Source organism: Blennius ocellaris, assembly GCF_963422515.1.
Source record: "Blennius ocellaris genome assembly, chromosome: 22".
Taxonomy (NCBI): Eukaryota; Metazoa; Chordata; class Actinopteri; order Blenniiformes; family Blenniidae; genus Blennius; species Blennius ocellaris.
In genome coordinates, this window is record NC_137671.1 from 7,148,439 (window position 1) to 7,171,498 (window position 23,060).

General features: G+C 41.4%; 1 protein-coding gene across 1 annotated transcript in view; it reads left to right on the forward strand.

Moving 5' to 3' along the window:
• Nucleotides 1–23,060, forward strand: part of tbc1d22a (TBC1 domain family, member 22a) — a 133,549-nt gene that overhangs the window by 36,879 nt on the left and 73,610 nt on the right. Inside the window, exons 8-10 of the mRNA XM_080518698.1 lie at nucleotides 2,483–2,545; nucleotides 3,004–3,069; nucleotides 8,040–8,154. Of these exons, the coding sequence (XP_080374824.1) occupies nucleotides 2,483–2,545; nucleotides 3,004–3,069; nucleotides 8,040–8,154 (244 nt within the window). The remainder of the gene's footprint in view (nucleotides 1–2,482; nucleotides 2,546–3,003; nucleotides 3,070–8,039; nucleotides 8,155–23,060) is intronic.

Sequence of the window (23,060 nt, forward strand, 5' to 3'; positions counted from 1 at the left end):
ACATGAGCACAAAAATGATGTGTTTTCATTTTTTGTGTAAACGGGGCCCCAAGTCAGATACTGGCGTACAAAAGATCTATACAATTCCTGAAGCAACCGCCTCTTGTGTTTCCTCAAATGTTCATGTACAGTTCAACAGAACTCAGCCCTGCGGTCAGGGATGCTGGACTCTCAGAAATGGGTTTTCTCTGTTTTTCTTACATTTTTTTATTTATGTTCTTCTCTGTGTTTTCCTCACGTACTCATAGGAAAGACTGTGTGTGTTTGTGTGTTTTGACAAGAGGGCAACGTGGTCAGAGCAGAGACAAGTGGCTTCAGAGCGCTGCTTAAATTAACACTTCTCTGTGGTTTCAAACACATCTTCCACTTTTCCTCCTTGTGTTGATCCACTCCCCCCTCCCCCCTCCTTCTCCCATCTCTCTATCTCTCTCTTCCTGACACACACACACACACTCCTTCATTTCAACACTCGACTCCTTCACATTCATTTAAAGCTGATAAGAAACATCAAAGTGGTCTGTCGATAGCAAAAACACACATTTCTCACATTGTGTCCAATTTCGCATTGATCTCCTCCTATGCAGTGCCAAGAAGCTGGCATACTTTGTTTTGATGATTGTTTGGATCGTGTCTCGAATCCTCTCTTCCTGCCAAATTCTGCATGTTCCTGAGTGAGTCCTGGCTTCTAGTATTTTTTATTTTTTTTCCCCTCTATCGCTGTGGGCCTGGTTATGTGTATTTGTGACTATGATGCTTTGGAGCTCAAATTGTGGATGACAGCAGGTTTGTAGACTATCTTTGCATTCCTTATTATAATTTTTTTCCCAATGTTGTATATATTTAACTTCCAGTCTATGTGTTTTGCAGATATGTACCATTATGCCTTGGATTTGTCTTTGAATGTGTTTGCGTGCGATCCAGCCGTCTTTTACCCTCAATATCCATCTGTGGTCCTCTGCTTGTGTCTGCACTGTCGTCTGTCCATATGTCTCTCGTTATTATTTGTCGATGTTGTTGGGAATCCTCCCGAACAGCTTGCATGTGTATACACATGCATATGGATGTAGCCACTGTAGTGGTCCCAGCTTGCACTGCAGGCTTTTTGAAGTACTTTTTTTTTTTTTTTTTTTTTTTTATCATAAGGGAATGTGATACTACAAAAAATAGAAGAGCAATCAGAAGGTAGAAGAAATGATCTGGCTGGTTAGAACAGATAGTTTTAGTTATGAGCAGTACTTAAACAAGTGTACTGCTTCCCTGGGCGGCTTTTGCTCTGGATAGAAGAAAAAACTCTTCTAATGACAAGTTAATGTATCAATTAGTTTCGAATTATTCTTTTTCATTTGAAAAAGGGAAAAAAACCACTGCCAAAATTAATGTTTTTTATATGCCATTTCATCAATAGACTGTTCTAGGTATTTCCTCAATCAGCCCATAAATTGTTGTGATTAATGGATTGTTTTACCTGATTTGTTTCTCGCATTGTCTACTATTCCCGTCATCAGTAGCACAAGCCCAACAGTAACTTTGTTACTTTGCGTGCTCACAAACATAATTAATGTTGCTGATTCGGCTTGACAAATCCATTTTTAGCGTGTTATCCGTGGCATTTGGGATGCCACATTTCCAGTTTTTTAATTGAGTCATTATAGCGTTGCGTGCCCCCCCCACCATCTGAGAGCAGGGAACAGAGCGAGACTTTAAGCTGACCGGCCAATCTTTCATCTTCGCAAATTTGGTTGTTCTTTTATTTTCGTGTGTTGTGACCAACACATTTGATACTGTTTTACATAAACTTCAAAAGCATTATGAGGCTGAGAAATGTTAACAGAAGTTAATGGGAAAAAAAAAAAAAAAGCACAAACACCCACAAAGCTGTTACAAAGTTATCAAGCAGAATACATTCTGATTAACAGCCTTCATCTTAATTATTTGCATAAAGTTTGATTACTAATCACTTATGAATCATCACATAGGACAGGAAATGCAAAACGATTTGTACTGAAAGATGTGTCGCATGTATTGATGTTGAATAGATCAATTTCACTGGCTAAAAAAAATATTTGGCATTTTCATTTTAATGTACACGTTCCACGAATGGAAAACAAAAAGTGTGACTAGCTTGAGATTAAAAGTCAAGAATTCATAATCCAGTTCTTTGATCACATTAAATCTTGGTGATCGTGTCCCATGTCAATACAAATGTACTTGTTATGATGCTGCACCTTTACAGTGTAGGTGGGCTTTATTTACAGCACACGTTTTTCGACAGACAGGCCACAGCGTCTATGATTAGTAACAAAACAAGAACACAACTACCTTTGAAGATTTAATGAGCCTCTTCATTCATGTACCTCTCACTGCTGATCAAAAGCAGATTACACGCACAGTATTCGGTGCTTGGTTTTAGAGAATTTGGAAGGTTTGTGTGCGCGCGCGCGTGTATGTCTCGTAACACATTTCTCTCTCATATTGCTGTCAGATCCATATAGACATTCCCAGGATGAGTCCTGAGTTTTTGGTGCTGCAGCCAAAGGTGACAGAGGTAAGGCGTGCAGAGCGGACAGAACTGTGGCCGCAGCTCCGTCCCTCCGTCGGTAACAAGCCACACACACACACTCTCTCGCAAACAGTCCGGACTGTTTCAGTTGGCTTGGCTCCAGCATCCGTCGACTCTGTCCGCCTGCCGCACTGTTCATCCGTCGGGGGGGGGGAACACTCTGAAATGGTGTAAATGTGGTCTCACATAAGCGCGCATACCCAACATACACACACTCATTCATACACACTTGTCCATTTAAGACCACGGCTGCTTTCCATTTCAGACAACCGACCCCCCCCACCCCCCTCCAATCCTGACTTCAATCAAGGACACCGATCCACTAACCGTTGCTCTTGCGCTCCGTTGCCGTCACTATCCGTGACGACGAGATCTATTCTAACCTGCCCCGTTGCTTCAGTGTTTGTCTTTTTTTTTTTCTCTCCCTCTCTTTCTCTCTGCAGATTCACATTGACATACCGAGAACTAATCCCCTTATTCCTCTCTTTCAACAAGCTTCTGTCCAAGAGGTGAGACCCCTCCAGCTGCACACACACCTTCCTCACCCAGCAGGGTTTTCCCCCCTCCTCTACCTCTTTAGCCAGTGGCGCTCATGCCAAGCAAAATAAACCACACACGCTCAAATGGCCACTGATCATAGCACGGCTTATTGTTTGTTCACAGTATGCGGCGTTTCAGTCATGAAGCTGGCAATAATTAAAATCAGAATTGAAATGAATCATAGAAATATTTTCAAGATTAGAGACAGTCTTATGAGTTTGTAATGGGGAAAACCCTCGCTCCAGTGCACTGCATGATCTGGCATGGATCCACACACACGCGCACACACCCACACAAATTAAGGAATTGACTAACTTCTACAGTTATGCACGTTACGGTCAGATTCACCCAAACTTTCACTTTGCATGTTTGGAGCTCTTCTCTCCACTCTTACCTTGATCAGAACAAAACCACTGTGGTCACAGTTTGAGTGCAGTGTTGTCTGCTATATGACAATTATCTTAAACTCTTAAGAGTCGTGTGTGATGAAACAAATTATCGGGAGCAGTCGAGGGCATTACAAGCACATACGGCAGGGCCCACATTAGTGGGATCTATAACTATTAAGCCAGTGGAGCTTCCAGTGTTGCTATAAATCAAAGTTTAAATGTGGTCGCCTATGGTTCAGCTCTCATAAAAATACCTGCGCACACGTGGAGGAAGTCGGCTCAGCAGGTCTGAGGGACTATCAGTGCAGCATCCCAACGCAACTTAACACAGAAATTAACCTGATTCTATTCATTTATATGGGGTTAAGCTTATCTTATTATTACAGTGCTTCTGGGAGGGCCTGTCATACTAAGAACCACTAGTCTGAGAAGCACAGAAGTGAAAACAGCGATAGAAAAAGGAATAATGAGGTGGAGGCTAATGAGGTAGTCGGGGCTCTGGGCTGCTCCGATTACACACCTGCACTTAGGTGCACACACACACACACACACACATGCACACAATGTATATGTTTGCACTCATAGAAAGAGGAACAATGAGGAGGCTTGCAAGCATCCAGTGGTCTTTGGACTCCTGCACATGTGCTGGCAGTTTTAATTCAAACGCACAGTCCCTCAGGCGGCGCCACCTCCCGCTGTATAGGAACTTGAGGCAACACTCAGGGAGTAAGAAAGGAAACAAGATGAGAGGAGGAGGATACCACTTCACTTGATGTCAGCCACGGAAAGTCATTGCAACTTGCACCTTACACTTGGCTGGTTTTTACGCCCGATGCCTTTCCAGGATTTGATCGCAGGCCGTCCGCCGCGATACTACATAATCTAATATTTGTTTTTTCCTTTGTAAAAAAAAAACTCCTCCACCACCACCATTCTAGTGTCTCATTCACCCAACCCTTCTACTCTTGTTGTCCCCATTAGGCACTGAAAAATTGAAGCAATACGTTCCTTGGGTTTTGGCAAGTGACAGTCTCCAGAGCCCCACCACCTTCTTGCAAGTCACCTCTGCTTCAGTTTAGTCGTTCAGTATTATACCTATACCCACCCACAACTCCCTTCTCGTCCCCATTGGAGACTCCAGAAAGCCTGAAGACTAAAGGAAGTCAACAATTTGTTCCATTTCAGGGACACAGAGAGGCCATTGCAGTAATTCTTCATTTTTTCTAGTCTCAAAGAACAATACAGGGGAGATGCCTATTGCATACTGGAACCTGGCGTGAGAGGCAAACGTTCTCTTTTTTTTTGCCACTAAACTGTGATTACAAAATGTGATTATTGGCTCAAAAGGAAGGATTTATCAGCAACTGTCTTCGTCTGCTGCACGACAACAAAAACATTGCGCCCCAGGGTGTCTCAAACATTACAGCTCAGCAATGAGTGCCAACTGGCAAATAATTCTTTGGGATATGTTTTGTTATTATAATTTTTTTTGTTGATTTAGAAATCACAGTCTTTGGGGTCTTTCGGTTTTTATGTGACGTTAACCAATAGATTTCCCATTTGGCACAATATTTGGTAACGTTTCTTTGTTTTTTGTCTTATGAGATTGAGATGACCCTTATTTTGGGCCTTATATAACTGGAGCCTTTGTTATTTGGCACAAGATACCTTACCTTATTTACTGCATTCATTTTTTGAAGGATCCAAAATGCAAAGTTTCTCAACAGTCACTGCAGGTACTGTTTCAAGAAATTTCTGGCTAAAATGCATCCCTAATAATAAGTGGCTCCACAGACTAATATGATCATGTAGGACTCGATCATGAGAGAAGCCGATGTGCTTCCATGTGTAGATGGGGACGTGGAAGATGCTTGCTGGCATTGGAGTTTGCCTGAAAAGAAAGTCCCTTTCTATCCCAAACCACCTCGACTTGTTTGATGGATGCAGCACTGCTGTGGAAAGATGAGGGGTGGGTGCAGGTGTAGGCGAGTGGAAGAGAAATCGAGGGGGGGGGGACGTGCGTCTTACATTCTTATAGTCTTCATGTTGATGGAATTACTTTAAATAAAACAAGGGGTTTGTGCACACACTTTTAAAACAGAAAAAAATTTAAAAAACTGTCATTACCATGCCGACGTTAAATCCCATAAAACAATGAGATATGAGGTTATTTAGAAAGTGACAGAAACATGACATATCTCTGAAAAATATGAAAGACCTTAATGGGCGTGGTACATCGCGATGCGAAGTGTGCATTTGTGTATTTTTGGGGGGGGGAATCCATTTGTGTGCCAGAAAAACAAGTTGAACATCAAGACTCTTCTAATTCACTGCAGCTGACAACATTAAACAGCCACCCATAACGAAGATGGAAGCCTTTGCCTCGCACCGAAAAAAAAGAAAAAAAGAAAAAGGTGTTGAGAAGTAGGGAGAGAAAAGGAGACGGCGGAGACCGACTCAGTGAAGAGAAGGGAAAGGAAGATGGGGACCAACACCACAGCAAAGAACAAAATTCAAAGCGAGCTTGTTTTTTTTTTTTACCACAAAAAAGAGAGGAAAAAATGCAACAGAAGAGCTGAAGAGTACGGTGTCACACGGCGATAACAAAGAGCCCGAGCAAATGAATTATCTCAGATTTCAACACTGATAATCCATTTCCTGAATGACCACATTTCTTTGTACACATTGAGTTGACCTTTAGTATTTTTTTTTAAATTCCACCTAACAATCCTCACCTGACCACAAAACAAAATATGCGCCGTCTCACTTATTTTAATGAGTTACTTTACAAAACAGTTGCACCTCATCCTTGACAAAATCAGTAAATATCAGCAGAGCTGAAGAAAAATACAACTCGATAAAAGCAATATTAGCAGATTTTTTATTTTTTAATATCACAGGTTTTTATATTTTTTCGAGAAATAATCGCAATTCTGTCCATCGTTTAGATGGATGACATCGCTGAAGGCAGGTCTTTTCATGTTCATTTTCATTAAAAATACATCAATAAAAAAAACGAGCTTGTGAGCTCAAAGAAAAATGTTGGAGTTTAATGGGAAAAAACCCATAAAAATCACATTGGAATTATCATACGGTGGTCTTTTTAAGTTATTATTGCATCAAGTTTTCCTGTCAAAACCTTTGCTCTGCATTCTTGAGTATTAACAAACCTTCCCCCTCCCTTAGGAAAGGTGATAAAATAATTCACTTTTAAATCATAAAAAAATTGAGTGTTTATTCGTCCAGCTCTGTGAGCTGTCTTTACATATTTGGAGGGCGACTTGAAAGAAACTCCATTTCAAGCTTTAGTGTTATTATTTAAAAGTATATATTATGGACAATGGATGTTGGGCAAAAACTATTGATTTTTTTCCCCTTTGGCCACAAGTTGAAACACTTGTAAATTATTGCAAAGTGGAATCATTTTAGGAATCCCAACAACTCCATCACAATGTGCCAGATTACTGTGGAGCTGCTTTGTCGTTTGTATCATGATGATCAATGAATTCACTCCTCCAATCAGCCATAGCCTCCCGATAAAATGTGGTTATCGGCGTTATATTAATTGAATTGCACATATTCTGATCACCATGCATTTGAATGGGCTTTGCTCCCTGTAATGGTTTGAATCAGTACTATATGAAAACCCAAATCACCATAAACGAACATAAAATATATCAACCCTCGTGAGCCATGATTGGCTACAATATTTCCTAACGCTGCTTCGTCCAGCACCACACCGCACTGCACTGAGAGCTTTATGGCGTGGGCTTCAATAGCCAGAGGGGGGACATGCAGACTGTACAGTAGTGAACAGATTACCAAGTGTCGAATGGGGTGCATTAAAGCATGTGGCCTCGGGGTTCTATACCACGAAATGCCAATTCACCATATATCTGCCTCGCAGTGTGATGTGTCACGTTGGTGAATACGCACAGAACGTCAGCCGCCTGATTGCAACTGCAAGTTTGGCAGAAGAGAAACGATGGCATGGGGTTTGGGGAAGGATGTTTTACTGCCAAGACGTTTTGGGCAGTGCTGCGTTTCCCTCCATCACTGTGTCTCAGTGCACAATATTGGAGATTGTGGCGGCCCTAAACAGATCCTTGAAATCAACCTCCTCGAGCTTTTCTTGATGAATAGACTAAATTTCTCTCAGCCGTCACTGGATATAAGCTTTAACACTGTCGGACTGTCCAAGTTTAAAATAATGAAGATATGGTAATCTCGCCTGCAATCTTATACAGATTTTCATCTAATAGGCTGCACTGATTTGCTCATTACCAGCTTCACACACCTGCTGCTGCTGCTGCTTCCTCCACACGTTGCTCACATTTAAGCTTTTAAAGATCAAAACCTTTCATTCAGATGAGCTGAATATTTTTTTTACGGAATCTTTTAGCGTATTTTAACTTCCTCTGAAACTTCTCCCAAATTCAGCTTCAGGATGTCTTTTTAATTCCATGTCATTGCCGTCTAACACGATCGCCGTTTTGCACGTCGGGACTTCCTGTTTTGACCCGGTCTCTGTGTCTGCTTGCATGCGAAAGATTTTTGAGCGGATCCTCTTCATCTGGGCCATTCGCCATCCTGCCAGCGGCTACGTGCAAGGCATCAACGACCTGGTGACTCCGTTCTTCGTCGTCTATGTATTTGAGTACATCGGTGAGTAGCGAGCCTCCTCCGCTAGCCCCTCCACCCCCCCCGAAAACTCCCTTGTCTTTAGTATGATATGCTTTTGAAGTGAGGATCACTCGCGTCTCTGTGCTGATCCCTGCACTGAAACGGCTGCTCTCCACAGAGCAGAGTGCCAACCTTTTGTTGTTGGCGGGATTCAGGATTTACGGGCCCGGCTCATCACCAGGGGTCACAGGAAATGAACCCCGGGACCCTCGAGTCAGTCGCTCCTTTTCCACAAGTCTGTGGGCAGAGAGCTTCACCCGGGGCTCCGCTCGCTCTTTGCTCCTCTCTTTTCTTCTCTCTATCTGCTCGGCTTTCATTTCGACATACGCTTCAGTCTCAGTTGGTGGGGTTTTTTTTTTTTTTAAGTTCTATTTATCAAAGCGATCCCAGTTAACACTTACGATTAGACCATATGTGCGTGTGTGTACAGTATGTGTGTGTGAGGGAGCGTGACATGCGGAGGCGTGTTTTTTTTTTTCTTTTTCTAATTTTCCCTCCTGCTGCATGAGTTTATGCTGTGGCGCGTTTTGCTGCTAAATGTTTTATTTTTCTCTCGCACTTAATTCGCCTAAGTGTATAAACACACTCCTCCAGATTCGAAGTACCAACTGTGAGAAGTTGAAATGAAATATAACCTGTGTTACTGGGCTGCATTTTTTATTTTTTTTTCCCCCCAATTTACAAAGCAAAAGGTATCCCCTTGCCTTTCACCTTGAGCAGATAAGCTGACAGTAAAATCATTGATGGGAAATTGTAATGTAGGACACAAGCTTTTGAGTTTGGCACAAAGTGATTACACTATGCAAAGCAATGCATAGTTATCTACAGAAAAAAAGTTGGGAGTGGGGAAGTTCCATAAAAGTTGGCGCGTTGGGTAAAACAAAATGGTATGCAAGAATGTGCAAATCACTTAAGCCCCATAGTTGATTAATTACAGGACAGAGACAATAAATCAAACGCTTAAACGGAGAAATGTTACTGTAGTTGAAAAATGTACTCACCGGCCACTTCATTAAACACAATTCTATAATCGCATGTGATACAGTACAGCAACTCTGCAGTAAATTCTTCCTTTCCAAAGTTGTTATTAATCGTTTTTGCTTGAGATTCTCAAAGACGCTCAGTTTTGAGTTTGAACATTGCTGGACTGGATTATATGAAGACGTTCTAATCTTTTATTCCTCTCATGTATCTTAATGGAGTGACTAAAATATTACCGACTGCTTCATTATAATGCATCTTAACCCAATATATCTTCAATCTGTGAAATATACCCTTACTAAATGAGACCCTGGGCCTTCAGTTTTTTAATTGGAAGCATCAGTTGACATAATAACATGTGGTCTTTGTACATATTTTCAAAACCACCTTAAAGCAAAACGTGTCTTTATTGAGTTTTATTACAAGATTCCAAATATTTATATGAAGGTTGTGTTCATTATTTGAGTTTGACAGAAAATATCAAATTAAGCCTGTGTGGTGTGTAAAAACAGACAAGTTTAAAGTAATATTGCCTTGGTTATTAAATCTGGGGGTAAAAAAAAACGTTCAGGCTCAGGAGAGGATTTTTCTCCTTTTTAATCAAGATGTCTTCTCAAAAATAGAAGAAATAAGATTAATAGTTATCACAAAAGCATTTCATTCAGATTTTTGGACAAATTAAAATGATAAAATCAGCGTTATCTTATCTGAAAACTGTTGCGACAGTTGCAGCATATTCACAAAGACCTCTCTTTATTGAGCCACACTTAAGAAGATCCAGACAAAGAGATTTTCGACGGTGATTTGAGGTGTGTGTTTCAGTACATCCCTTCGGGGAGGGAAGAGAATTAGGAACGGACGTGTACGCATGGTTCAATTTCTCTTTGAGGAGCAACCAAGTGGAAACCACAATGCTTCTTCCTCAAGCACCTCGGACCTCTCCGTGTGGTCGCGGACGTACAATTAGGATCCTCGGTTTAACTACTGGCAAGCTCACGAGAAGATAAACTCCTGTAACTTCTGGGACTCTCCGTCCCACTGTTTGGCACGGTGAGCACTTTCCTCCTCGCTAATGAGAGTTTGTTCTACAACATTTCTGCTGCTTTTATTGCAACTCCAAACTTTTTTTTTTTTTTTTTTTGGTTGCACAAACTACCGGCTCTGTTGCAGTAAACTGTGTTTAAGCGACGGGACGGCCTCCAAAATGTAGTCGAGGTTGACATCAGCATTCCTGCAGGGCACTTTAACCGTCAGTGGTTTGTTGAGAGGCTGTTGTGTGAGGTCGCATGAAAAAGAAACGGAATTGTATTTGAATTCCACAATTTTAATTGAATAATATGAAAGCTCTTGAGGTGATAGTAAAATGCACGATCTCCAGCATTTCACTTCTAAATGGGTTATTAATTGTGTTTGTGCAAATATGAAGCATTCACAGATAGTTGTGAAGTAAGTGTTTAGTTTTTTTTGTCTTGCTCCCTCACATTTACCCACTGCTCTTCATTTGGACGCTTTCCTTCACCTTTTCTCTCGCTGTCATTTCCTGCTCCGGTATTTCTCGATCTATACCTTTCCCCCCCCCATCACATTCATTTCTCTGTCTCTCTCTCACTCTCTCTCACTCTTCTTCTCCCTCTTCCTCTGTGGGCGAGTCAGACTCTCCTGTCAGATCTTCAAAGCATCACCCCATGCTTTGTTCCTCTGTATCACCATGCGCTGATGAGCCTTGAATAACACACGCAGCCAGCAAACCTTCAAACGTGCCGGGCTGGCATCTTACATGATGGGTTGATGCGCCGCGTTGTTGTTGTTGTTTGGCGCCCTTGTTTCCTGATGCAGAGAGAGGGAGCCAAGACACAGAAAGGTTTGGTTCTTTCATGCGGACGGCCTAATTTTGCTCCTTTTGTGGAAGCGTAGAAAGTGCGAGGTATACTCTCTCGTGCTGCTGTGCTCTCGTGCACTCTGCCTCTGTCTCTCTCTCACTCTCTCTCTCTGTCTCTCGCTTCTCTTCTCCTACACGTGGCATCCTTCCTTCAATCCTCCTGTCTTCCTTGTAATTGAGCTCATGCACATATGGTGGAAGTGGGAAGGGTTCCTCTGAAGTTGTACTTCCCTTCATTTAATTTTTTTCGTTTTTTACAAATAAGGCTCCACACATTATAGATTTTGTGATGTATTAAAAAAAAAAAGGAAGAAATTATGTTGTCTTGCAACGTATTTGAATAAACAAACCTTTCAAAATGTGCATAAAGGAAGATGTTAATGAATGTAGCACAATTAATAAGGAAATATGTGTTTGAGTATTTCTTTGAGAACCCGTTTACACAGCCGTTTCCGAAAAATTACCATTGTCGTGTAAACAGACGCCTCCAAAATACAACAAAAGTTTTCTGTTTACACTTGAAAACGTTGCATAAATGCGACCGGAGTAGGTCCTTCAAAATGTGTTAAATGTTGTCTCTGCTCCAAGATCATTCAATTATTGACTTGTTTTGAACCAAGATGCTTTTTCCCTCACCGGTAAAACAAGGTCTTTTATCTTTGGAGGCTATTTTTTTGTCAGGAAGAGAAGATATTGAAGGACAGTAGCAATCTCATATCTCTTATGTCTGGGACTGATCTCAATCCACAATGATGACAGAGAAATTTGCTCAGAAGTTTGGATTGGAGAGGCAGGAATAGCCTGTCGGCAGTCCCGATCTTAACCCCGTTTCACACTTGTTGGATCAGCTTGGGGTTGCTCATGGTCTTAGGGTGACCAACACAACCACATTGGCCAACTTGAAAATTGAGATGCCATTGCAGCAGCGTCTGTTTTTTGTTGTTGTTTTTTTTACTCTGGGGTGATTTACTTTGCAGATCTTTTTGATCCCCTCGCCAGGTTTAAAGGGACCCACAACCTTTCCACTGAACACCTCAGAGAACCAGTTACATCTTTGCATAATGGCGCTGCACATTTTAATACCAAAAGAGAATAACTGAACCAAGATGTCTGAGGTTTCAAAATAGACAGGCCCAGCCTATTTGTCCTGAAGAACATTCTGGTTAGTGTTTAGGTTTTCACATTTGAAGATAAACAAGATCACTTGTTTAACTTAAGGCATTATATTATCTAGTGGCACTAATTAACTATAAAGAGCTTAAATTTGTTAAGTCTATGTACAGAGCCTGCTCAAAAAGGTGGCCGTGTAAGAAAATGACACTGTTTTTAGTGTTTTTCGTTTTTCTGAAATGCAAGGACAATGCGTTCTCGCTTGAGACGTCGCCATGTAAACTGGTTCTAACTTAAATAAAATGGCTGTGGAAGTAGCACTGATGGATTTGTAGAGAGCAAATGCTGAAGGCTAACATTACAACTTTCTCTGGTTTTAATCACATTAGTTTGAGGTGTGGGTTTGAGCGTCACAAACAGGCCGTAAATATTACAACGGAACACGCCACGGAAGTAATGACTTTTACGTTGGCGTGTGCAGGCAAGAGCGAACCATTGCTCACTTTGACTGAAACAACAGCACACTGCGTGCGGAATGATTTCGAGAGCGGGGATTGTAAACCCAAAGCCATAAAAACCGCGGGTCATAAAGCCAAAAGAATGACCTGAGAATTGTTGTGGAAAACTTTGCAGGCGGGTGCTAATTCATGGCCGAGTACAGGTATTGATGGAGGCTGTTTCACCAAGTGGTTACTTAATGATTTTGAGATGCTTTCTTGACAATGAGTCAACTATATTAATGACCGTTTTCTGCCTCGGGAATTGCAACACTTATTCAAAGAGGTTATGAAGCCAGTGTTCAGGAGTTTGTGATTGAGGCAGAATAATGTCCCAATGAGCCACCTGACAAATTGTGAAAGAAAAATGAGCAGCATCGCGAAACATTCAGATCATCTTCCAGCTCAAGGTCAGTATCGTGCTGTATCCCGCAGGGATAAATTGAGCTACAAACATCTAAAATCAGTCGAAGCCCCTCCCCCTCCCCACACATACACACTTTTTTTCTTTCTTTTTTGCTCACCGGTGAGCGTCGCTTTTCTGCTCACTCAAAATGTCCAAACGCTCATCAGATTTCATTTTGTAATCCTTACTCGGAAGGTTTTTGTTGTTCCCGAGCGTTTTAAAGCCTCCGCGCCGGTAAGAGTGGCAGTCAGTATCTGTCGATGTGAGCCGATGCAGCGATGGCATCATGATTAAGACTTGGACCTGTTCGCAGCTGGCTAATCTGTCTTGCTGCTGTGGAAAAGTTTTGAGGTGCCTCACAAATGATATCTTTGTCTGTTCCCTATGGCTACATTGTGTTTCTGGAGATATTTCTTTGAATAACTCCGGATGTCTATTTGCTGCCACCTTTTGTATACTTGCCTTTCTCCCCCCCCAAAAAAAGATACCAAATCACAGCTATACTTTGCTTGCCCACACAATGTTTGTCTGGCTGTGTTAGTTTACTTGTCTGGGTTTTGTTCTACTATTCCTCTTATCTGCCACTTTGCCAGTGTCTGTTTGCTTTGTTCCTTCAGCCCCCCCCCCCCCCCCCCCCCCCAGCCACATAACTGCCTTGGTCTGGCACTGCGATTGCTTGTTCAGCTGCCATACACTCCATTTCCCTTTTGATGATGCAATGCGGAGTGATGGCTCGACTTCTTCAGTGCTCGGTCTTCGCCGCGCTCACTCCTCTCTTCCCCGTCACCGGCTTTCATTAACACCTGGCTGTTAATCCAAATTGAAAAGTTCCAATTGGCAGGTTATTGATGAACTCTTCTGATGCTGCGGGCGGGGGAAGAAAAAAAAAAAACTAACTCTAAAGTTGTTGTGTATCCACTTGGACTGTTAAACAAGGCCCGCTCTTTCCGTCAAAGGAAAAATTGATCCGGAGAGGCTACCTTTTTCTTCTTCTCCCGCTTTGAAGCATTACTTTTCTTTTTCTCCCCTTCTTCCACACTGTAGCGCCTCTCCGATTAGCCAACAATAAAAGTAATCTAATTAAGGCCAAGACGGGCCATGGCAGGCCACAAAGCTGGCCCAGTCTTCTTTTAATGTGGGGAGGCTATTGATTGACCAGCGGATCCATAATGCAATCTGCATGCTGGCATCTACGTATGGATCGCCTTGCAAGAAAGACGGGAGCCACGGGGCCACCCAACGAGACAAAAGAAAGAGATGAGGGCAGAATATTTCAAAATCGGGAGAAGGCGATGATGTGACATCCGTGAATGAGAAGGGACGCAGGAGCCACAATGGAGACAGAGTTGAAAATAAACAGCAGCCAAGAGTGTCTCTTGGCAAGCTTAAGAGCAAGAAAGACGGAGGCCACGGCGGACGACAGAGAGGAACAAACAGCAGGAAAACAAGATTTCAAAAAAAGAAGAAAAATGACCAACTTCGAAAGTGCCCCCATGCTGTTGGGAAGCACACTGTCCTTCCTCCTATCAACCTAGAGATGAGTGGCCTGTGTACCCTGTCACTATCCACCGCTTTGAAGCGACTAGCTTCAGTGTCGCTGGGATTTTGTGAAGAATTTAGCATCAAGCTCGCACCGAGTGTCGCCCACTGCTGTATTAAACGCAGAGTAAGTAAAGGCAACACTTCTATCGTGCAGAATTTATGAGTCTGATCTAGCACCAAACCAACAGCTTAACATCGACACTATGGTTCAAAGAGGAACGCTTTGTCTAAATTTGATGCTGTCAGCTGTGGTTCATCTGACAGTAAAGCATGTTTTCCTTTTATAGATTTTCTTTTTTTCTGAGCATAAATACCACCTATCAGAAAAAGATCTTTTGAACTAACAGCCAAACAGAACTACAAAGCTGCTATAATCAATATTTTACAGTTTCCAATGATTCATGACTGTGTAATGTTTCTGTCTTCAGCGCTCACTGCCTCGCCAGAAGCAGAGGGCGTGCTGAGAAATGGATGCATGTTCTGATAACAGCATGTAGAGGGAAAAAAAAACACATAACAGTGGTTTGGTCCATTCATCAAACAGGGTTATGTGTGTTCGAGATATAAATGGTATTTTACTTTTTATCCAGCATGTCATATTCAATCTCAAGTATTTAAAGTACATATTCCGAACTCCATATTTCTCAGTTGCTGTTATAACAAATTGATTCACAATTCATCGCTTCAGTTTACATTCGGTGGTCCAAATACCATGAAAGGGACATTTTTTGGAGGGTAGTTTCTGTTGCAGCTTTAATTGTTTATTCAGTGAATTGTCGAAAATAATTTTTGCAACATTCCGAATGCCGGTTTTACCTGCTGACCTTGGAGACGCAGGAAACAAAAGCGAAAGCAATGTTTGCTTCTCCAGCCATTGTGTACACATTCAAGAGCGATTTGGAAAAGAACTGGAACTTGGCCTTAAAAAGAAAGTTATTTCTTAAGAAGGAACAGTGTTTGCTAAAAAATCAGCTGGTGCGTTCACTGTTTTGTAGACACGAGTTGTCGTCCTTGTAGAAATCGGATAATGTTCCCAGTGAGCAAGGGGCTCTTGAAGGAGGATGCATAAAGACAGATGTAAAATGCACTACGCGAGGCGTATTTTAACATTTAAATGTATTTTTATTGCAACATAAGGAGACGCTCGTCTCCAAATGGAATGTGAATTACTGAAGAACGTGTGAGTTAGAGGAAAAAGGCCTTCGATGCATAAGCAACGCAGTCAGCGTCGTTTAGAGAGAGCCAAGCGAAGGTAAAAGGACAAATAAGGTGCCTAACCAACCAGGGCCATCCACAAAAATCAGGGGGATTCAAAGAGAATGCCTTCTGGCGTGTAGTCGGATGGAGGGGATCCTGAAGGTCCTGATATGGCTGTGAAAGATGTTTCAACCTTTTTAGAACACATAAAGGCTCCTCTGATCCCTCGACACATGCTTTCTCTCAGGAAGCTTCTTTTAAAGCTTTCACAAATGTGTACTTTCCGCCACAATATGCTCCCCTTATGGTGTCTACCGCCGGTGCATAGTTGAATTATGCACATCAGTTTTAGTTGGCTTTTAGGGGAGTAAGAGCTTTACATCACACATTCCCTTTTTTTATGCGCCTTTTTATGAAGTTTTCTTTGTGCCTTTGTCGGGCTCATTGCCACAAGTCTGTTAGTTGCATCGGGTTATTTGGAATACCATACATATGTAGATTTTTTTGGTACTTAGGTTCTCCTAGTTGCCTGAGACTGAACAGGACAGGGAACTTTGATTATAGTGAGGTCTATACAAAGGTAACATTGTGACTGATGCAATCATATACCGCCTTGATATACATAAATACTCAGAAAAAGAATGGAAACTCTGCTGGACATCTCTTTGGAGAGTCGTTATACAAACCAATTGTGCATGTACACGCATGTGTGTGAGTGAGAATGCACAGCACTGCGGAAAGACCAGCCTGGTGGATCACCCAGGGACAAAGCTGGCAAGACGGACGCAAGCTGTCAGTCAGCTGTGATGAAAAGCCTGCAGGGTTGTGACACACACACACACACACACACACACACACACACACACACACACACACACACACACACACACACACACACACACACACACACACACACACACACACACACACACACACACACACACACACACACACACACACACACACACACACACACACACACACACACACACACACACACACACACACAACCTATATTTAAAGAAAAAGGCATAGTAGTTGAGTATTGGACAAACATGCACCGGATGACACTGGGAACTTTGTCTCCAAATGAAGATTCTTTTCTTTTCTTTCTTTTTTTTTTTTAAACTGACATTGAAATGTCATCGCCGGGTCATGCTTGAATGTTTGGGTTGCCTGGTTATATACTTGGCAGTATATCCTTTGATTTGCTTTCTTTAAGGAGTTCACTTTTGGCCCCTTCAGCATGATGATTTACCTGTGCCTGTCTTTTCTTTACCCTTCTTCCTCCTCCTCTCTGCTCATCATTTTCCCTTCATATGTCTCCCCTGATCTGTTGTTTGTGTGCTGGCATGCCGTCCCCAGTCATGCTGTGCAGCCCAGCGTTTCCATAATGGCTGGCTCAACATGTGCTGATAGAAAGAAAGTGTTGTTGAAGCGGATTCATTCAATTGTTGTCATTACTGTGCCTCCACTAGTTCCAAAAGGTCGATGTGTTGAAAGGAATAAAACACAGGAAGCTGTGATTTGTAAATCTTACAAATTCATGAGAAGATAGCGTGAGAAAGTGAGATATTTCGCCATTCTGTGGAAAAATAATAGATTTCAATTTGAATCTCAAAAAGTAGAGAAAGGCATCAAAAGTAAGCTTTTTTTTTAACATGGTTGAAAAACTATCTTGACTTGTGGCAATTAGTCTTTTGATTAAAAAAAAAAGGTAATTCACACAAGTTCAATTTGGTTTATCATTGACACAAATGTAATCATCCTATCCTTCTTGAATATGAATAAATCAGCAGTGGATTTTCTCTTTATCCAGTTGATCACTATGTCTATAAGGACACAATCACCTTTTATACAATAAGAAAATCAACATAATTAAGTATCAGAAAATTAGGTTTAATGATGATGTATTATTTACTGAATAAACAAAATGGATTTGATTATATTCATCCTATTTTTTTCTTTTCTAAAAGAAATGGCTAAAGATAAATTGCAACACCGCAACCTATTTATTTTAATTCAATTTAATTTACAACAATTTTCTGTACCATGCATTGCCAAATTCTTACTGTTACACAGCAAATAGCATCTCATGTTGCATTTTTAAGTAGTCCTCACTTGACAGCTCCCACATAGCATAACCTAAGTACTTCTGAAATGGACACTGATGATGTAATTTGCCCGCGGAGATGCGGTATTGATGCCCTGCTGCCAGTCAATACTGCTCTGGCTTCTTGAAAGTTTGGACGGCCTTTTTGGTAATACAGGTGGAAATTCTGCTGTATCGTCCATCTTTATGTCAGTCTTTTTGTGATCGTTTCACTGTTATGCCATATTCTGATGAAATGTAAGGTAATAACCAGGTGCACAATATTGCAAAGTGTTGATTGTCTCTCACCTGGATGAGAGAAAAAGGTTGAATTTGCGGAGGCTGTGTGAGATCTACCCCCAGCTGGCAGTCCATCTTACAACTTTGTCAAATTAACAAACGAGGAGTGAGTTGTTTCATCTGATAATGAGCGTTGCTTTGAATGGACTCACCCGGTCATGTTTATCTGGCCAATGGACTGACTTGCCAATTGGAGCCCGGAGGAGTTAATTGGCGACAGCGCCGATGGAGAAGCAACCCACTTTGTCCAGCAAATCCCAAACACTGAAAATATAGGCCATATTGTCCCATTAGCGTGCCAGATCTTCCACGCTTTGCATCGCTTTAGCTGTGCGGGCTTTGTGTACCCTCTGGAATTTTAACCGCCGCCAATTTCATTCCCCAACTCGGTGCCCCCTTAACATTTAGGGATTTTCAAACGGTAAACCATCACAAGACCATATTGTACACGTGTTGGGTTTCGTCTATCCTTCTTCCTTTTTTTCTCAGCTTTCTCTTCCCATTTCTGCCTTTCTGTCCAATTCCCATTTCCTCCTCTCTCTTTGTATCCATCCATCTGCCTGTTTGTCTGTCTATAGATTGAGCAATCTGTGGAGTGGATCTCGGCCAGTAGGCGGTTAAGTAATATCGGCTCCTTTCTCCCCGTGGTCTGGCCACTGTTGGTCGAGTCTTCTATTCTAGGTCTGCCTCTGATTAACGTCTGTTATTAGCTCTAATGAGCTGCTTAGTGATTGCCTGAGCACAGCTGCTGACATCCAGCAGGAACGCTGTCTTTTCTAGTTTGCTCCTTATCTACTTTTGCTTTCTCTAATTTCTCCCGCTTTAATCATTCGCCGCGGCTCCATATTGACTCGGTCCGCCGCATTATTTTCCCCCAGACAGTTGGAGATTTGTTCTTCAATTTTCGTTGATGCCGAGCACTCTTTGTCTCTATGCAGGCTTGCGCGTTGCCTCGGTATCCACTCCTCTATTTGGTGTAGAAGGCAATCACCATGTTTCAGGGGTTAAGTAATAGCATTTGGTCTGGCAGAAATTGAATCGGCAGTGTGGTTTTGACCGTCCGCCTCTGTCTGTCTCCAACTTTCTCTTTATAAATGTCTCTGTTTCATTCCCCTGAAATATGTTCTATTTATTCACACCTTTGATCATTGCCACTTTACATTCATTCTCCACTTGTATTGCTTTGAAGAGGTTACATATAGTATTTTTATCTATCCAATTTATTGTAGAATTTGAGGTGAGGTTGTACCTGTAGAGTGTGTGCATGCGCTTCTCTTGTACATTATTGAAACTACTGCATTAATCATTTATAAATGACAGCAAAAGGCTTGACGGGTGAGTATGCTTTGACTTAATATATTCTCATATGAAAGTAAGTACAAAAAAAATGAATATCTTGACATATTTAGACAAGTAATGTTGGGATCCGTTCTAAAACGGTTGCTGGTCATAAAGGCATGTATCTCCAATCAGACTGCACGCATTTCTGAACAGAGGAACGAAGAGTTTGACTCTTTTTCGCGTGTGAGGATTTTCCTTCTCATGACAAATGAAGGCCTCTTTTATACAGTGTTCTCAAGTGAAAACGGAAAACTTCCGACGCATGTGCACTTATGTGCAATCCTGCCGTAATAAATAGCTACCTGTTTATGAGGAGGACTGATTCAAGTCGATGGATGTGTTGCTGTTTATTCTTAAATTTAGCACTTCTCTCATAAAGTAAACATTTGGATCGAATATGGGTTTTATTTCTTACAAATTAAGATACCAAAAGGCCAATTAAAGACTGTTTACAGCACACTACTTGCTGTGTGGCTAAGTGGCTTTTTTACATTAAAAAAAATAGCACCCACTCGTGGCCCAACATGTAAATTGCATTGTTTGTGGCACATTATGTGTTTTTGCAGTTTCGGTGCATGGGCAGCGTTTTCAAAATGCTACCTTCTAAATGCAGAACTTTTCTAAAATAAAAACAGAAAAACGCTGCTTTTTTTTAACTTGAAAAGTTGTTGTGTAAACGACGCATAAGAAACAAATTAGCTAAGTATTAATATTCCGTCACACCAAAAGACATTTAACAACTGGGATAAAATCTGTGCATAAATCCTGAAGTAGTAACAGTGAGACTATTTGAAATCGACCTTGCTTGTGCATAGTTTTAATCACTTATTGAGGTTAGAAATCTTGCTTTTAATCAGTCGATCCAATCGTCAGTCTGTGTGATCACCAATAATCATTCGATGGAGATACTGACTGCCGAGCTTGATGTTATCTGGAAAGCTTGAAGTTCAATCAATTTACTGTGTATTATCCACAGAGTGCAGAACATTTCTGACACGTGTCTCAAACGGCTTGTAAATCACCTGTAAATACAAGTTAAATGTGCATTTACCACAACCTCTGGTATCATAGCCAAGAGGGGGGAAAAAAAGTATATCTTTTTAATCAGCAATTTACAATGAGATTGCCAATCACACAAACCTGCTCAACCTCAGCAAATGTTGTACTGAGGCCTTAGACTGCTCTAAATTATCTAGCTGTGACATAAACACACACCTTAGTCCTAAATAAATAGATAGACTCATCTAAACTTTGAAAATAAAACTAAAAAGGTCCCTTTTATTTGGTTCTTAATGTTTTCTTTCTCAAAGAGGAACATTTTTGGTTTGAATTGGTCATATATGAAGAAAAGCCAACAATTTTTATTTTTACACATAACTATTTAATGTGGAGCAATATACATATGATCACACAGCCACAGATGCGTGCTATTATATTTGGCAAGCCCCGGTAAACAAGACTGAAAACAAGAGGGAAAAACATGGTAATTGTTCTCCATCACACAGGAAATGTTTAGCAGGTGAGGCAGGGAATATAATTACATATTGTACCAGGGTGTTAAATGCATAATATGCCGGAATTGCTCATTAAGCTTTGTGATAACTAGTTGCAAACGCATTTGTTGTTTTTTTTTTGTTTTAATTGCACGTTGGGAAAATGACACGTTTCAGCCGCGGGTGTGGAAACGACCAGCGCAGTCACTCAGACCGCCGCGAGCGGCTTGCCAACATGATACACGAAGCTTGAAATCAATAGCTGTGCCTTCGTCTGCATCCGGCCCCCGTATTCCCAGAGCTTCTCTTGCTGTAGAGCAATAAAGCCCCTAAATGATCCAGAGGAATAGTTCTGTCAAAAAAAAGTGATTTATCTTCTGTGAATAATCGCAGGGGTTATTGAATATTTTTAGATTAAGTTAATTACCTGACTATAAAAAGCCATAAATTGACGCTTTACTTCGCAGACGGCTTCAGATCTCTCCAAGTCTCTATTTCTGCATGTCAGCTGTGTGATTGGGAGGGGAAAAAAACTAAAAAATTAAAAAATCTGTTTTATCATTCTGTCACCAGCGAGACGCGTTCCGCTTGACCTGATGCAATTGGAGGCAATTGAAACCGTCATCTCGCCATGTTGCTGCCGCCACTGCCGCTCTGGTGGTGTGTGCTGTTTTTGGTTGCATCATTCACACGTGCACCAACACCCGCATGCTATTCGGGGCGAGAAGTCTCACAACAACACAAAAAAAAAAAAAAAAAAGAGAGACTATTTTGACATGCACGGACGCAGATATGTAGGCATTCTTTAACAAAAGTGCTCACAGAGACGCACTCACACAAAGGACATTCGCACAAACAGTTGTGAAAACTGTCGGCATCAGTCCAGCTCTTTACATCTGCTGCCTGTGACTTTGAATGTCTGCTCTCATTCATAATGTCTACCTACTCTTCCAACCCTTGTAACTAAATCCACCGATTACACACACTCATGACTTAATGGACTGATCCTTCACTTACTTCTCGCCAAACTTTCTCTCGACTCCCAAATGCACATAAGAAAGGTTGATTCACTCGGCCCTGAATAAATTGAAGAAAGTGTTTGCGTTTGGCTGGCTGCTTTAAGTAAAAGACATTATTCACTTCATCTTTGAGACACCTGCACTTTTAAAGTTTTATGTCACGGGGTATTTTATTGTTACACACATACTCTGTGTCTCTATATATCAAAAGGAAATACTGGGACATGTGTTTAGAATTCATATGTGATAAAGTCAGATTAAAAGGATAAAATGATAGATATATCAAAAGTTGAGAAATGTTTGTGTTCATACAGCAATGTTTTGAAAACAGTTGTGTCTTTTTACAGTGAAACGAAGAAAGGTTTCGCGTAAGAACACTATTGAGTGCTTTTTTTAAATGGAACAGTTCACACGTGCGCTATAAACATTAATAATGGCATAAGTGGAATGGACAGACAAGTTGGATTGCCAATCCGGGTGACGTCAACTAGACATAGACAGAGCCATAGTGTTTTTGAAAAGTTCCTCCTTGGGAGCTGCACCGTTGTTCCATAGACTGACGCCTGAAACGCAACCAAGGTTTTACGTTGTCACTTGAAAACAAGTGTCATGCCTATCATGGGCCTTACATGCCTCACAAAGATTCATATGAATCTATACATGCCACTTGTCATGAGAGTACACTTCGACTCTTGCTGCATGTCGTCTGCGCTGCTAGTTTTGGTTTTAAAATGCGGTAAAATTCCGCAGAGTGGCAGATGCATCTCTCAGAGGGGGGCAGATCCCCCACCTCTCCATCGCATACTGTGCATTTGACACAATGATCACACACTATGTCATGTAACTCAAATGTGTGCTCAAGAATAGCTGGTTCACTTAGAATTGGTTGTATGAGCGTCGATTACAGCCTCAGTCACCTGATCACAAAGGAGACGTTACTTCACACAGGCGGGACAATGGGAAGACAAAGACTGAATTATAACTGCACTCTGTTTGGATGTGACTTGGAGACACTTTGAAATACACAGGAT